The sequence below is a fragment of the Anabas testudineus genome, chromosome 10 (genome assembly GCF_900324465.2).
Source record: "Anabas testudineus chromosome 10, fAnaTes1.2, whole genome shotgun sequence".
NCBI lineage: Eukaryota > Metazoa > Chordata > Actinopteri > Anabantiformes > Anabantidae > Anabas > Anabas testudineus.
The window spans coordinates 22,177,492-22,192,768 of record NC_046619.1 but is presented as its reverse complement, the minus strand read 5'-3'; the positions used below and the strand labels follow the sequence as shown (position 1 = coordinate 22,192,768).

The window sequence follows — 15,277 nt, the reverse complement described above, 5'->3', positions numbered from 1 at the left end:
AACAGGGTCTGAATTCAGAGTTACATAGATAAAATCTCATAGTTAATCGTTGTATTTCAGTTTCTACTGCGTTAATTAATACATGCAATTAATCCGAGACTATTTTTCTCCTGTTGTTTTTGTCCTTTTTATTTTATGTCTGTTAGATCTTTTTGTAGAGCGTTCTCCTGGTGCCTCCAGGCTCAAACCTTTATTAGATTATCTATTTATCTACTGTTTGATAAAGTTTTTTGACAAAACAATTCTGTAAAGCAAAAATCACACAAACATACATTATTGTAACATAAATATTTAAATAATAAGAAATAGATCTGATGTCCGTGTTTCCCTTTCTTACAAAGTGAGTTTACTTTTTTTAAAGAAAGGCAAAAGGTGAAAGTCTTTCTGTCCTCTTCCTTTAACATGCTGCTGTTTTAATGCTTCAACTGTCGTCGACATGATGGAGTCAAACTTCCTGTTTGTCTAATTTCCCACAGCACTAGAAGGCAGCACAGGCAGCGGGGTGATAGCGCCCCCCTGCGGTCAGAGACACGAGGTGCAGGTAAAACTCAGCTGAGGGTCAGAACCTGGACTGGACTGCAGGTTCAGGACTGGAGGTTCTGGACTGCAGGCTCAGGACTGGAGGTTCAGGACTGGAGGTTCAGGACTGCAGGTTCAGGACTGGAGGTTCAGGACTGGAGGTTCAGGACTGCAGGTTCAGGACTGGAGGTTCAGGACTGGAGGTTCAGGACTGCAGGTTCAGGACTGCAGGTTCAGGACTGCAGGTTCTGGACTGCAGGTTCAGGACTGCAGGTTCAGGACTGCAGGTTTCTACAGGTGTAAAAAGACACAAACAATTAGTTGGAAAGTCAATTAAAGATCAAACAGAGACAAAAAGACAAAAAAGAAAACATAATCAGAATATATAGAAATATAGAAATATAGAATATATAGAAATATAGAAATATAGAAATATAGAAATATAGAATATATAGAAATATAGAAATATAGAGTATAGACGTTCTGCCACAGTCTCATAATCTCTGTGTTCCTGTTATTTCATATTAGAACATTTAAAGTTTAGAAGTTTAATTCAGTCTTATTTTAAACATTTCTCCTGATTCAGTTTGTCAGGAGACCTGTCAATCACCATGTGGTGGGAGGGCTTTAGTTCCATACTGACTTCTGATTGGTTCTCTGACTCACTTCATGAAACTAAATGTTTCTCAACTTGAACCGACCAGAGTTACCTCCACACACACACACACACACACACACAACACGGGTCTCACTGTGGCTGTGAGGACACCCGTCGCCCCCCCACTCTGATCCACACCCCCATGCTCACCTGGAGCCCTGCAGGTGAGGACGAGGTCAGATGTCCTCACAGCGACATGAATTCAACAGTGAGGTGTCCACACAAGTATATGACAGCCTGCGCACACACACACACACACACACACACACACACACACACACACACACACACACACACACACACACACACACACACACACACACTTCCTCAAACTCGCTCCACCACTTCCTCTCTCTCCTCTCACACTTCCTCCTCCCCGTTAGCTCCACCCGCCCGCCTCACACCGAGATAGATATCCGCTGCCCCTCCCGCACTCAGCGACACACCTACACACGGAGCGGGACGAGCGGAGCCTGTGACCGGGGAGGAGGACTGAGAACCGGTGAGTGTGTGCTGCCCCCCCCCCCCCCCGCCCGGAGCTCCGGGACCAGCGGCTCTGATCGGGTCTTGTTGGTTTTGTCCGAGTCCAAACTTTTAGCGCGGTATCGATCCCGCGTTCGATTCCGGTCAGCTGATCGATCGGTTCTCCAGCTGATCGATCAGCTGTTTGTTCTTGTGTTGACGCTGCTGCAGGAAACTGGAGATGGAGAAGGACCACTCCCAGTGTTTCAACTTCAGAGTTGGAATGGAATAGTAGTAGTACACAGTATCTGTAGTACTACAAGTAAAGAACTAACAGTACTGAGGTGGAAGTATGAAAACGGGGAATATCGCAGTAATACTTTGTTATAAGAGAGTAGAGTTTAAGTTGAAGTAGTACTTTATGAATATTATTGGTACTAGAACAATTCTGTCAAATTATTCCAAAGAAAACAACTTAATGTTTATTTATATGTGACTTTTATCTCCAGGCCCCAAGTTGAAGTACATATTAGAGGATTACATGAGTACTGCAGTACAAGTACTACATATATACCCACCACAACTGCTGGGTAAATGTAAGAAAGTCAAAAGGAGACTTGAAGTACATCATAAAATACTGCAGGGCCCCGATGAAGTAAATATTAGAATACTGTAAAATGGAGGGTTGTAGTACATTGAAATATACTCTATAAGATATACAAGTAACAGTTTTTACTTTAAAATACAGAAAAAAACTTTACAGAAAGTTTCACAGAGAAAATTTCAGGAATTTTATGAAACACAGTAAATGATGTGTTAGCAGAGGAGAGTAGTGGAATAAAGTTTAACACTGTTCATCGTAGACAGTTTATTTACTAAAGTTCAGTCCCTTTGTGCCATTTAGTGCATCTTTGTGGGTGGATTGAGTCTCTGATGTAGTTTTGAGTCTGTTGATTTGTGTCTTTGCTGTTGTTACTTGTCCCTTTGTTGTTATTTAATGTATTTGTCTCTTTGAGGCTTGTGTCTCTTTGTGTGTCTTTGCAGTCTCATTGTGTCTTTGTGTGTCTTTGCAGTCTTTTTGTGTCTTTGTGTGTCTTTGCAGTCTCATTGTGTCTTTGTGTGTCTTTGCAGTCTTTTTGTGTCTTTATGTATCTTTGCAGTCTCATTGTGTCTTTGTGTATCTTTGCAGTCTCATTGTGTCTTTGCAGTCTTTTTGTGTCTTTGTAGTCTCATTGTGTCTTTGTGTATCTTTGCAGTCTCATTGTGTCTTTGCAGTCTTTTTGTGTCTTTGTAGTCTCATTGTGTCTTTGTGTATCTTTGCAGTCTCATTGTGTCTTTGCAGTCTTTTTGTGTCTTTGTGTGTCTTTGCAGTCTTTTTGTGTCTTTGTAGTCTCATTGTGTCTTTGTGTGTCTTTGCAGTCTCATTGTGTCTTTGCAGTCTTTTTGTGTCTTTGCAGTCTCATTGTGTCTTTGTGTGTCTTTGCAGTCTTTTTATGTCTTTATGTATCTTTGCAGTCTCATTGTGTCTTTGTGTATCTTTGCAGTCTCATTGTGTCTTTGCAGTCTTTTTGTGTCTTTGTAGTCTCATTGTGTCTTTGTGTATCTTTGCAGTCTCATTGTGTCTTTGCAGTCTTTTTGTGTCTTTGTAGTCTCATTGTGTCTTTGTGTGTCTTTGCAGTCTTTTTGTGTCTTTGTGTATCTTCGCAGTCTCATTGTGTCTTTGTGTATCTTCGCAATCTTTTTGTGTCTTTGTGTCTTTGCAGTCTTTTTGTGGCTCTTGCCACTTTGTGTCCCTTCTTTATAGTTTTGAATCTTTGTTGTTGCCTGTTGTACTGATTTTTGTGTGACTTTTTTATTTGACTTTGTAGCTTTGCATTTCTTTTTTCTTTCTTTCTGTTGCCTTCGTCCTGTCTTTGTAGTTGAATCTTGAATCTTTGTTGTTGTTTTGCATCTTTTTTTTTCTGGCATTTTGTGTCCTTTTGTTATGTTGTATCTCACGTATTTGATGGTGTTTGTGTCTCTTTGTGGTTGTTTTTTTGACTATTGGGTGCCATTTTGTGCCTTTGTCTCCTGTTGAAGGTAATTTTAATAATAATAATAATAATAATAATGTATACTTTATTCATCCCCTTGGGGAAATTCGTTTTGGACAGCTGCCAGACTGAGTCGGCGCTATTACGGGGTTTCGGTGTCTTATCCAAGGACACCTCAGCTAGTAGCCAGGAGGAACTGGGAATCGAACCCCTGACCCTGGGGTCTGTAGGCAACTGGTCTACCACCTGATCTACTGCCGCCCTTTTTGTGTCTTGTTGTTGTTTTGATCCTTGTTGTGGTCGTTTCTTCTTGGTCATTTGTATCTAGTTGTAGTCTTTTTGCCTGACTTTGTGGTTGTTTTGATTGTCTTTGGGATCATTGTGTGTTTCTTTGTAGTGATCTGATTGACTGTCCAATAAATGTGATCATAGGCAAACTAGACTCACTAATTGTGTCCTCTAATTCTACAGGCAAGATGACATCACACAGAGTCAGCAGATGCACATGTTCAGATGTGAATCAGACATTTTGGCCACTATCAGTCTTCCCAGAATGAGAAAGGAAGTTAGAGAGTCTGATGTATCTCTGATTGCCAAGATAGTGCTGATGTGGTCAATAATTTACATGTCAAACTGCACATAAAATATGACTAATTTTAGTCTTGTTTGTTCCCATATTTTGTGGTAATTTAGTTCGGCCTGATGTTCTCGGTTGTTTTAGTCCAGGTTTGGCCTGATGTTCTCGGTTGTTTTAGTCCAGGTTTAGTTTGGCCTGATGTTCTCGGTTGTTTTAGTCCAGGTTTAGTTTGGCCTGATGTTCTCGGTTGTTTTAGTCCAGGTTCGGCCTGATGTTCTCGGTTGTTTTAGTCCAGGTTCGGCCTGATGTTCTTGGTTGTTTTAGTCCAGGTTTAGTTTGGCCTGATGTTCTCGGTTGTTTTAGTCCAGGTTTAGTTTGGCCTGATGTTCTCGGTTGTTTTAGTCCAGGTTCGGCCTGATGTTCTCGGTTGTTTTAGTCCAGTCAACCATTAGCCAGGTGAAAACCAGGATTGTGTGGTTATGGTTCCATCAGTTTTTTAAATTTAAATTACTTGTATTGGTAGAAACCTGCCGGTCAGACTGACTTCATGGACACTTTCCCTTCATACTGCTGTTGGATGAACAGAGCGACGGACAAACCCTTCCTGTTTCGGTTTCAACATAGACCAGTTCCTCTTGGCCTGTGACTGTTTATTAGGGTGAAGGGTGTTGCACTCGTACGGTAACTGTAGAAGACTCAGCTTGTCGTGTTCACCCAGTTTGACTTTGTCAATAATAATATGACTGTAAATACAGTAAGTAGAGATTTGGGAACAAGGTGACTTCTCATTTTTGGAAGAGAAAACGAAGGTGAATAGTTAGATTATGACCCAGCGAGTCTGTAGTACACACCCGTCGCAGTTTACAGACCACTTCCTGCTCTAACTTTGACCTATTGTTCTCTCTGTGTGTTGTGTGCAGTCAGGGTTTTCCTGTTCAATAAACTGTTGGTTTGTTTCTGCCTGATCATCTGGCTGCTTGTATTTGTGTCCTGAGCCCCTTTTAACGTTTGGTATCTGCTCTCTGGTTCTGTTCATCAGTCCCAATTTTCCTCCATTATTTCTGTTTGATCTTGACCCAACACAGTTTGATGTTTTAGTCCTGGTTGGTGTTTTAGCTACAACGTGGTCCTATGTTGTCTTGACTGTCAGCCCTGCTTTGTTTGAGTATTCTCTGGTGTTTCAGTCTTGGTTTTGGTCCTGGTTTGGTATCAGCTTTTCTTTTTGTCACTGACAGTCATTTAGCAGGTGTCTCTTTTCTCACATGGTTTTTTTCACACAGATGTAAAAATATTCTGTAAAGCCTGTTACTCCAATTTTAGATTCTCCCATCTGAGGTCCAGCTGCAGGAGGATTCAGTTCCTCTGTGGGTCAGAAGACTCTTCCTAAACCACCACGATAAAATAAAAGCACAGAAAAAGAATTCAGACATGCTGACAATTCGAAACCTGCCTCGTTTGTCAGTTCCTGTAACCTGATATAAATGACCAGAGACCGTGAAAGAGGCACCAGGCTGTCTGTGTCTCTTCAGTGGTACAGTTACCAAAGATGATCTAAATTTACATTTCATTTCAGCCGACTTCCCTGACAAAGATAAAAGGCCTCACACGAGATCCAGTCGTTTGAACTGACTTGTTCTTTCAGTAGTGAGTCTGAAGGAAGGTCCAGCACCGTCCTCTGTCCTGACAGCTCCACTAACGTCCCTCTTAATTTCTGTCAGTACAGCTGCTGATCATACACCACACACGGACTATTACGTCTCTAACACGACGACGGACTCTGTTCTTAGCTGATTTCTGACAGCAGCGCTCTGCTGAATTCTTCTTTTTACTATTGTTTCACATTTTTATGAATGAAACTTTCCCACAGACAAAGAAAGAAGAAGCTTTATATGGTGAATTCTCATGAACAGGTGGTTTTCATCAGTGAGAGATTTACGTTTGAAACAAAAGTCAGAGACATTTAAAATCTCACTTTACTGCCCACTACAGAGCAAACCAGTGTTTAGTAGAGGGTTGACACAGATATTTTAAAATATGCAGACTTTCTGTGGACCCAGAATCTTTTTGTGTCTCGTGGCCTCGTTTTGCACCTCGTCGTGTCTTTGCTGAGTCTCTTTGAGTTCGTTCGAACTCACTGTTCCAGAGTTTTGAGTCTTTTTGTGGTTGTTTTGAACACTGAAGTAGTTTGGAGTCTGTTGTCTGAGGCTCTGTGGTTGTTTTCTAGTTAACTACTAGAGTTTTTGTCTGTAGCCCGTTGCCCTGTTTTCAGTCCGTAACTGCCACCTTCTGACCTTTGGGGGCCCATGCCCCACGTCACCCTATTAAGGTGAACATTTCTTTGTGACTGCTCCACCTTAATTGTCTTTGTGATCATTCATGTAAATCTTCTCATGCTCACAGTTAAATATAACTTCTTATGCTAATGATTAACTGGTATTAAAATAGCAAACGTACAGATTCACACTTTAACTTCACACACACATTTAGGGGAAGGCAGCTTTTACACAATGAATGTGTTTCGGTCATCTTCAGCTTGCTGCATGTTACTGATCTCGATTCTTCTTCCTCTTTTCTGAGCGCGTTTCTTCCTCTCACAGTCTGACGCTGGCAGAGCTCTGTTCCCCTCACAGCTGCGTTTACAGACCTGCTGCTTTCACTGCACAGTTCCAGCTGAAAATCCCTCATGAAGCAGGACGCTGGGTCTGTTTGGACTGTTGAGAAGTTTGCAGATGTCATTGATGTCACCAGGAGATGTGACTGACCGGCCTCAGCGTTTTTCCCTTCCATTCATTAGTTACACTTTAATCACAGCAGCATCTTGTGGTCGTTACAGGAAGCTGCTTCACAGCGTGCACATTAAAACTGAAACAATTAGTCAACTAATTGGTCAGCTGCAGCCATTTTATCAGTCAACTCGTATTTACAGTCATTTTAAAAGCCACACCCTGGCAGGCGTGCTCCACTGCAGCATCTTTGATATCTCGTAGACAAACCTACGAATCATTTGAAGATGAGCTGATGAGTGTGAAGAATTATCAGTCGCAGCTCGACATTCATTTCTGTTCTACACAGGTTAGTTAAGTAACACCAACATACTTTCCTTCTGAGAAGCTTTTAAAGGAATCGTTGTGTATTATTGGACCGTATGTGTTGAAACCACACACACAGGCGGGTGTTGAAGTGTTAAAAGGTCCTGAAACAACTTAACAAGAAAGACACGTACTACGAACACTACAGCAGCACGTCTGCTCAGAAGATGACACGTCTGTGTCTATGAGCAACACATAAGCAAAGAGTCTAGAAGATACTATAAAGACGCTAAATACATTCCCTCCAGCAGGTTGAGTGGGGGTGGGGGGGTCGTATCACAGTTCTGGGTGACAGCTCCGCAACAGGAGACCACAAATGTGTGTGTCGTGGTTTTGGTCTCAGTTTCTGAACTGTTACATCCCTAAAATAACTATTTATACTAGTTACAGTTTGAAAGTTCAGAAAAAAGCTCAATATTTGTCCAATAGAACCAAACCGCGAGTGATAATATTCATTTTACTTCCTGTAAGAAAAGTACTTCATGTACCGCTCATGATTTTGTACTGCTCCACCACCATCCAGTACCACATTACAGTACCGCTACACAGCGTCGTCCCACCTGCCCGACCTGCTGTGAGCCCGGTGGAGTCTTCCACATGTTAATGCTCAGAAATGTCATGTCGTCCGAGGACCCGTCACTCGCCTTTGTGATCAGGCTTTAATCTAAGAAAGTAACTGAGCCTGCGGAAGCGTCTATCAGCTGCTGCTCCTGTGTGAGTGTGAAGTTATTTAACAGATAAAACATCCGTTTCTAAAGTATCTACAGCTGCCACCTCATCATATTGATAGAAGAAATGATAATTGAGCTTTTGACTTCAGTACTGTTCTGAATGTATTATTTTACTAGTTCATTTGTGGATTCAGATGAATGCACGTGTAAATGTCTCAACTGGTGACTGTTTTCTTCCGGTTCTTAATTTTAGCTCCTGATTATGATTTAGTTTCAGTGTTAATATTTTAAAAAGGTTTTGCAGTTTAGTCATTTGTTATTTTTGTCAAAAGAAATTTATTTCTACATTGAAAAGTGTTTGTGTTTGTTGTGTTTTGACAAATTTGTACCGTCAATCTTAAAACGTAATGTTAATTAGTTCAGATCAAACTGATAAAGAACAAGTTGAAGTTTAGTTTCTGTTTTTATGAACGCCCGCTTCAAACTAGTGTCTCGAGCACTTTTTTGGAATTGGTTGCTTTATTTCAACATGAACCACAATGACTTCTTTCTCTGAAAGCTTCCTTTTTTTCCAACTACATCTAAATTACAAAAGGACGTCGTTACAACACTTGAACCGTTTTTGCTTCAGTTTCTCTGGTTAATATTCTCGGTGTTGTAGATTCGTTACTATCTACTTCTATCTCTTTGTGTCTCTTGTGGCTTTTTGACACGGGGCCAGAAGGAAACAGGAGTCGAGCCGCCGACTGTTCTACCAACTGATACACAGACGCAGTCGTAATTAAAAAACGAGCAATAAAAGACACAAAAAGAGACAAACAGGTTCCTATAAAGATAAACTACCGTCACCTCATGTTTAATCCAGCTAGAGATGAACCTGGAGCTCCAGGTCCAGGTTTTAAGAGACAGATTCACACCTTCTTGGTTTGAGAGGTTTGTGGATTATAAGAAAAATGCAGAGTAGAACCGGAGTCGTGTTTCAAGGATCTAGATGTTTATGCCACCACTGCAAAGGTCAAAGGTCACAGTTCTCCTTTACATAATATAAAGCAGAGAAGCTGGAGAAAATGAAAAGCTGTGAGATCAGAGGTTACAGCTTCCAGCAGGAGTGAGATCAACCGACCTCCGCCCAGAAAGAGAGAGAGAAAGGGGAGGGCGGGGACGCCGTCCCCAGAGTCTGGGTTGAGCCACTTTCTCTATCCAGACTGGATCTGGAGAGAGACACGACAGAGTTACCACTTTATTGTTCAGCACATAATCCACCAGTATCATGTTCACTTTTCTTATTTAAACTTTTTCTACTTCCTTGGAACGAGCAGACATGAATCACTGACCCCTAAAAACGAAAACTCTCTGTGTTAAACTTTAAAATTAAGTTTCTAAGAGTTCTTAGTTTGTGATTGACAATAACCAACAGGTCTTTTTCTTTTCTGGTTGTTGTTACACTGTACAACTAAAGCAGCTCAGACACAAGCTGGGTGTCTGAGACGTTAGTGAATTAATCTGGGACTCAGAGTCAACCTGGTCAGATATGACCTTAGAGTCATGAAGGTCATGTCAGAGTGACCTCTGTAATTCAGACCTGACCTTTGTGAGTCTGACTTTGTGTTTGTGGAGTCTTCAGACTTCACCTTCATAACTCAGACATGATCTTTGTGACGTGAACTTCGTGACTCTGACTCTGACTCGAGCTTCAGCTCAGGTCTGGGTTAGGGTTCATGTCTGCTTCGGACGTTGGGGGTGACTCGGTGACACTACGGAGTGACGCAGACATGTTTTATGATTCTGTTGACTGACCTCAGTTCTGGGTGAGTCGGACACGGTGACCCTTCACGACCTTTTCTAGGTTTCTAGGTATCCCGTGGGATCAGTTCTAAATCTTTGACTCGATCGTGACCTGACTAGGACAGGTGTTTCATCTGGGACATGGATACAGTCTGAGTGACATGATCTCCACGACACGTCCTGAGGGGCTCGGGGATACTGTGATCGTCTCTGTGATGCTCTTTAGATTATGGGATGTCCTGGGTGACTTAGCCGGGGCCGTGGTGACTCGAGCTGGAATAGTGGTGATTTAAATATCATCTCAGGGACTCTCAGACTTGTACTCAGATGTTTTATCCACCTCCTGAGAGTGAAAGGGTGCAATGTAGTACTGCAGTACTGCAAAGTACTACCTCAGATATTAGCTACTGGTGCTAACACGGTGACTTTCTGAACATATTAAAATATGAGACAGCTCGATGCAGGGAAATAGAGATGTTAAAATCTGACCTGGGGTCTTTCTGTGATGTAAATGTAAAGTGAGTATGACGTTAATTCACAGAGTAACACTGGTATTCAAATGTCTGAGTGTGTGTGTGTGTGTGTTTAGGATACCATCTGTTTTGTTTGGAGACCGTTTCCTTCTGCACCAATCATTTACATAAACACAAATACTGATGGAGGACAAACCTTCTCCCTTCCTGCCCCTCTCTCTGCAGGCAGACGATGGAACATCATGTGTTTCTGGACAAACTGTGTTAACTGAAGGAAACTGAAGTGTCTCTGACAGCTGGAGCAGGACGAGTTAACCAATCAGACGCTCACACTGAAGGTACAGGGAAATAATAAATATCCCGATATGACAATGAAATAAAAGAAGAACACGTTCATTTTAAAATCAATCCTCGGTGGAGTATTCAGTAAAATAACGAACTGGCTTTAAGGGGAAAACTGAATTTGTTTCATTTGGATCGTGCAGCTCAAGTTTGACCAGTATTGTCTGAATTGTTTCCAGGAATGTTTGAAGATAGGAAGCGTTAAATTCTCTGCAGGTGGTGAACAACAGAAGCCGAAAGCAGAGGAGCTCATTGAACTGATTGTAGCTGGTTAGCAGAGCTAGTGCTCCAGTTAAATCCCAAATACTCCAACTGGGAGTGATTTGGCCTCTTAACTAACTAGTTACTAAGCTAAACTACAAACAAACAGATGCTGTTGGAAAGTCAAATAAATCAGAATCTGATTCAAAGACAATGAAATGGTTCAGAAACAAGAGGAACAGTTTGAGCTCAAAATAAAGTCAAATAGTCAGAGCAGCACGAGGATTTATACTTTATTATTTTCTTCTTTCATTGTGTCTATTCCTAAATATTAATATAATTATTTTTTTAAAGTTTCTATTTTTAAAAATTCTGTTTTATATATAAAATTTTATTTAATCTAAATTCATTTTGTGTGTACTGGTCTGACGTCCGTGTGAAGTGACATATGTTACAATTACTAGATTTGAATGTCTGCTAACAGCAGTAATGTGTGTGTGTGCAGGTTGCTGAAGGGTCAGGGGTCGGAGGTCAGAGGTAATCATGCAGACTATAAAGTGTGTGGTTGTAGGTGACGGTGCTGTGGGGAAGACCTGTCTCCTCATCTCCTACACCACTGGAGCTTTTCCCAAAGAGTACATCCCCACTGTGTTTGACAACTACAGCAGCCAGGTGTGTGTGTGTGTGTGTGTGTGTGTGTGTGATGCCGATGATTTTATTGATTTCATTAGTTGTTGTTTCAATAAATCCTGTTTTGTCCGACATGTTCGAAAGATGAAAATACTGATTTACTGATGTTTTACTTAATTAAAAGCAGTACAGAAGTACATTTGGAGTAGTCTAATATACTAGTAAAGTAGAAGTACTTTACTGTACTTTCCTGTACTGAACCATGTCCCTGGACTAGAAGCTTTCATTTAGCTGATGTGATTAAGTAAACCAGTCCTGATCTGAGCTCTAAAGCTGCAGATACACTTCCTCTAAAACAGCGTCATTGTGCATTTATCTGGAAGATTATAAAGTGCAGGGCGTAAATTTGACCTGGCGGAAAATGGAACTTATGAACTTCCACTTTTGCACAACGTGAAGAGAAACCATGACAACGCCAGAGGAAGTTACAGTATTATGTTGAGATCACAGCGAGAAAACGGCAGCAGAGACATCGTAGATGGTTTCTCAGCTGGACGAGCTTCTCATCAGACCTTTTCCATGATTGTTGTCTTAATCTACAACTTTCTGCTCCCGCTGCTCGTGTGCATCTGGTCAGAGGACGTGTTCAAGAGACGCTCTGAAATAAAGCAGCATGTCAGCAAGTGTTGACTCACAAATATATAAGAGGGATTATAGCTGAACAGACAGACACAGAACTTTTTATAGTGAAAGTAAGTCGATGTTTATTTGTTAGGATGCTAATTATTTGGAAGATACTAACAGAACAATAATAAGTACTTAGAATACTTACTAGAATACTTAGAATAATACTTGTTAATTACATAATAAGTACATCCAGAACTAACATCTATTTTGTAGATGTGTGTTTGAGGTTTGTTCCATTTACAGGATCCTCTGATTTGTCCCTAAACATACTTTTTGTACGGAGAATTTCAAACGTTACTGTGATATGAAGGGAAACATGTGGTGCGTTCAGGTGACGGTGGACGGCAGGATCATCAGTCTGAACCTGTGGGACACAGCGGGGCAGGAGGAGTATGACCGGCTCAGGACGCTGTCCTATCCGCAGACCAACGTCTTCATCATCTGCTTCTCCATCTCGAGCCCGGCCTCCTACGAGAACGTCAAACACAAGTGGCATCCAGAGGTCAGAGGTCAAAATCTGCCTGGCAACAGAATAAAGCAGAAATAATTTTTTACATCTTCATAATTATGGGATATGTTGTCATGGTCACTGTAATGTAGCCGTAGAACTCCTGTACTAATACAGGACGGACTGGTTCCCACCAGTAGATGAAGCAGAAGAAAACAACGTTTGGTGCTTTTTTAAATAAAACTGAATCTTTTCACTGTAGGAACCAGCTGCTGATGTAGCTTCATGTTTACAGTGTTCTCACTTCCTGCAGTCTCACTCTTTCCTGTTTACGGATCTCCCTTCAGGTGTCTCACCATTGTCCCGGCGTTCCCATCCTCCTGGTCGGCACAAAGAGCGACCTTCGAAATGATGCTGAGATCCAGAAGAAGCTGAAGGATCAGAACCAGACGCCCGTCACCCACCAGCAGGGTGCCGCCCTCGCCAGGCAGATCCACGCCATGCGCTACATGGAGTGTTCGGCTCTGAACCAGGACGGCATAAAGGACGTGTTCACCGAGGCCGTGAGATCCTTCCTTAACCCACAGCCCACCGTCAATAAGAAGCCCTGCGTCCTGCTGTAGGACCGAGCCTCGAGGGTTGGAGCCGGGCTGAGTTTATGGGATAACCGTCTGAGAGACTGTTTAAAAAAATGATGTTTAAAATGTTTTATTTTATGTTCAGCTAGAATTTTTCTTTAAGAATTAGAAAGGTCGTTATTGTCCCAGAATTATAGCAGAGTCTATTGGGAAAACTGGAACAGTGTCAGCCATCATCTCACAGCGTATCTAAAGTGGCAGTGAATGAAATCTGTTTGGAAATCACAGAAAAGCAAAGATGTTCCTTATTTAGTGCAGAACTTACCTGAGAATTATCATGTTTGAAGTTTTAAATGGATCCGGTGGTAAAGTGTGGACAGGAACAAGCAGGGTAGGAAGAACTAAGCAGTTCTAGTTTGATAAATGTTGTTTGAAGACATTTCTCATAACTCAGATTTAACACACAGCGTACATTTCCTGGACACATATTATCTGTGGGCCAGAACTTGCCTGAGAATCACTGTCGTGTTTTTAAGCTGAGAATTTAAGGAATCCAGTGATGGCAGCAGTGAATCTTCACAGACCCGAAACAGACGAGACAAACCCTGAAAAGTTTGTCCGGACGCCACATTGGGCTCATTTAATGAAATTATGACCATCTTCACCTTCACTGGAGCCAATAAATGTTAAAACATGTACAAAGTGTTTTCACATTATTCTTGTCAAATCCCATTAACACACCTTCACTGACAACCACCTACAGTCTCCTCATCCTCCTATTTCACTTTCTTGCTGTGACTCAGCTCATTAACGAGGTTACGGTACTTTAAAACCACTTGTTGCTCATTTTTAAAGACTCCACTTCTCAGAGTCGTGACCCACAGACATGAAACACAGTTTTATTAAAATTGATTTCATTAGGACACAGTATCGTCACCTCTGCTGTCCACAGGTTTGGAAATGATTCGGTAACCTGACTGCACAACGTGCCTCAGAACAGTCGTGTTTTCATGTTTTCCTCTCAGTGATCTATTGATGGTTCTTCGCCACCACACTAAACAGGAACTGCTAATAGTTAATTCAGCGTAATGAGCTGCCAGCTCACAGCATGTGGATCCAACACTCAGATAGAAAAACCCTGATCTATACAACTACAACTGCCCAGCATGAAATCGGTGCACGTACTTGTGAAGGATTTTTTCAGATGTATCTGCAGCAGTTTGAAGATGAGCAGGATATAAATAGAAAGAAATAGTTATTGATAATGAACATGAAGATGGTCTGTGTGGATCAAAAATTGAGGTTAAGAGAAGTAAAACCTTCTGTGGTAATCCCATGAAACTGTTAACAGGCTTTGATTTGAACTGATTTTTGAACAGGTTTTTATTAATTGACTGTTTTTTTTATTTTTTTAATACGAGTTTCATACAGTACGTCTGCCTGCTGTGTTTTATTCCCAGGTTTTCATGACACTGATGGAAAGTTTAAGGTGTTTGTACTTCTACTGCACATTTTTAAAAGATTTAATGTACTTTTTACTGCACTGCGTGTATTTAATAACACATTTAACACATGATTAATTCTCAGTTGTGACTATTTGTTGTTTCTTTTTCTTTTAATTTTAATTTAGGTTTCATTTAGTTACACTGGGGTTCACTTCAAACAATTAAGACATGAAAATCATCAGTACTGCTATTATTGGTAGAATGATCAGAAAACTTAACCATCATTATTAATATTGAATAAAATTTATATTTTCTATGAAGAACTTGTAACAGTATATTTTGATGTTGCAGTATTTTTTCGCCCTGTGGCTAAATCATCCTCCAAACACCAAAGAGAGAAATGAAAAACTCTGATGGGCTGTCGATTGTGTGTGAAGGTGTTTTCTTCTTCAGGTAAATGAATATGAGGGAAGTGAGTTTAATAAATAACTAGCTGACAAACAACTTCCCCAAACGATGAACGGACTCTTATGGTGTCAGATAATAAAATAATCAAATCACAATTAGAGATATTCAAAAAGTCCAGCTAGGGGGAGCTCAAAGTCTGAGCTCTGGAGTTTTTATAAAAGCTTTTGGAAGCTGGACCCAGTTTAACTTTTGCTTAAGATCTGATTCAGTT

The 15,277-nt window shown here is 41.1% G+C and overlaps 2 protein-coding genes across 3 annotated transcripts in view; both read left to right on the top strand.

The window, feature by feature from the left end:
• Nucleotides 1-15,277, top strand: part of LOC113160323 — a 76,697-nt gene that overhangs the window by 37,500 nt on the left and 23,920 nt on the right. The gene's annotated exons all lie outside the window — the stretch shown is intronic.
• On the top strand, nucleotides 1,565-14,918 carry LOC113160356 (rho-related GTP-binding protein RhoG-like). Its single transcript, XM_026357577.1, has 5 exons — nucleotides 1,565-1,679; nucleotides 10,493-10,605; nucleotides 11,316-11,482; nucleotides 12,459-12,629; nucleotides 12,923-14,918. Exons 3-5 carry the CDS (start codon nucleotides 11,354-11,356, stop codon nucleotides 13,196-13,198), a joined length of 576 nt encoding a protein of 191 aa, XP_026213362.1. The 5' UTR covers nucleotides 1,565-1,679; nucleotides 10,493-10,605; nucleotides 11,316-11,353; the 3' UTR covers nucleotides 13,199-14,918.

Coding starts and splice junctions, on each gene's coding strand:
- LOC113160356 (XM_026357577.1), top strand. CDS start 11,354: ATGCAGACTATAAAGTGTGTGGTTGTAGGTGACGGTGCTGTGGGGAAG. Junction 11,483..12,458: donor TTGACAACTACAGCAGCCAG/GTGTGTGTGTGT, acceptor TGGTGCGTTCAG/GTGACGGTGGACGGCAGGAT. Junction 12,630..12,922: donor AACACAAGTGGCATCCAGAG/GTCAGAGGTCAA, acceptor ATCTCCCTTCAG/GTGTCTCACCATTGTCCCGG.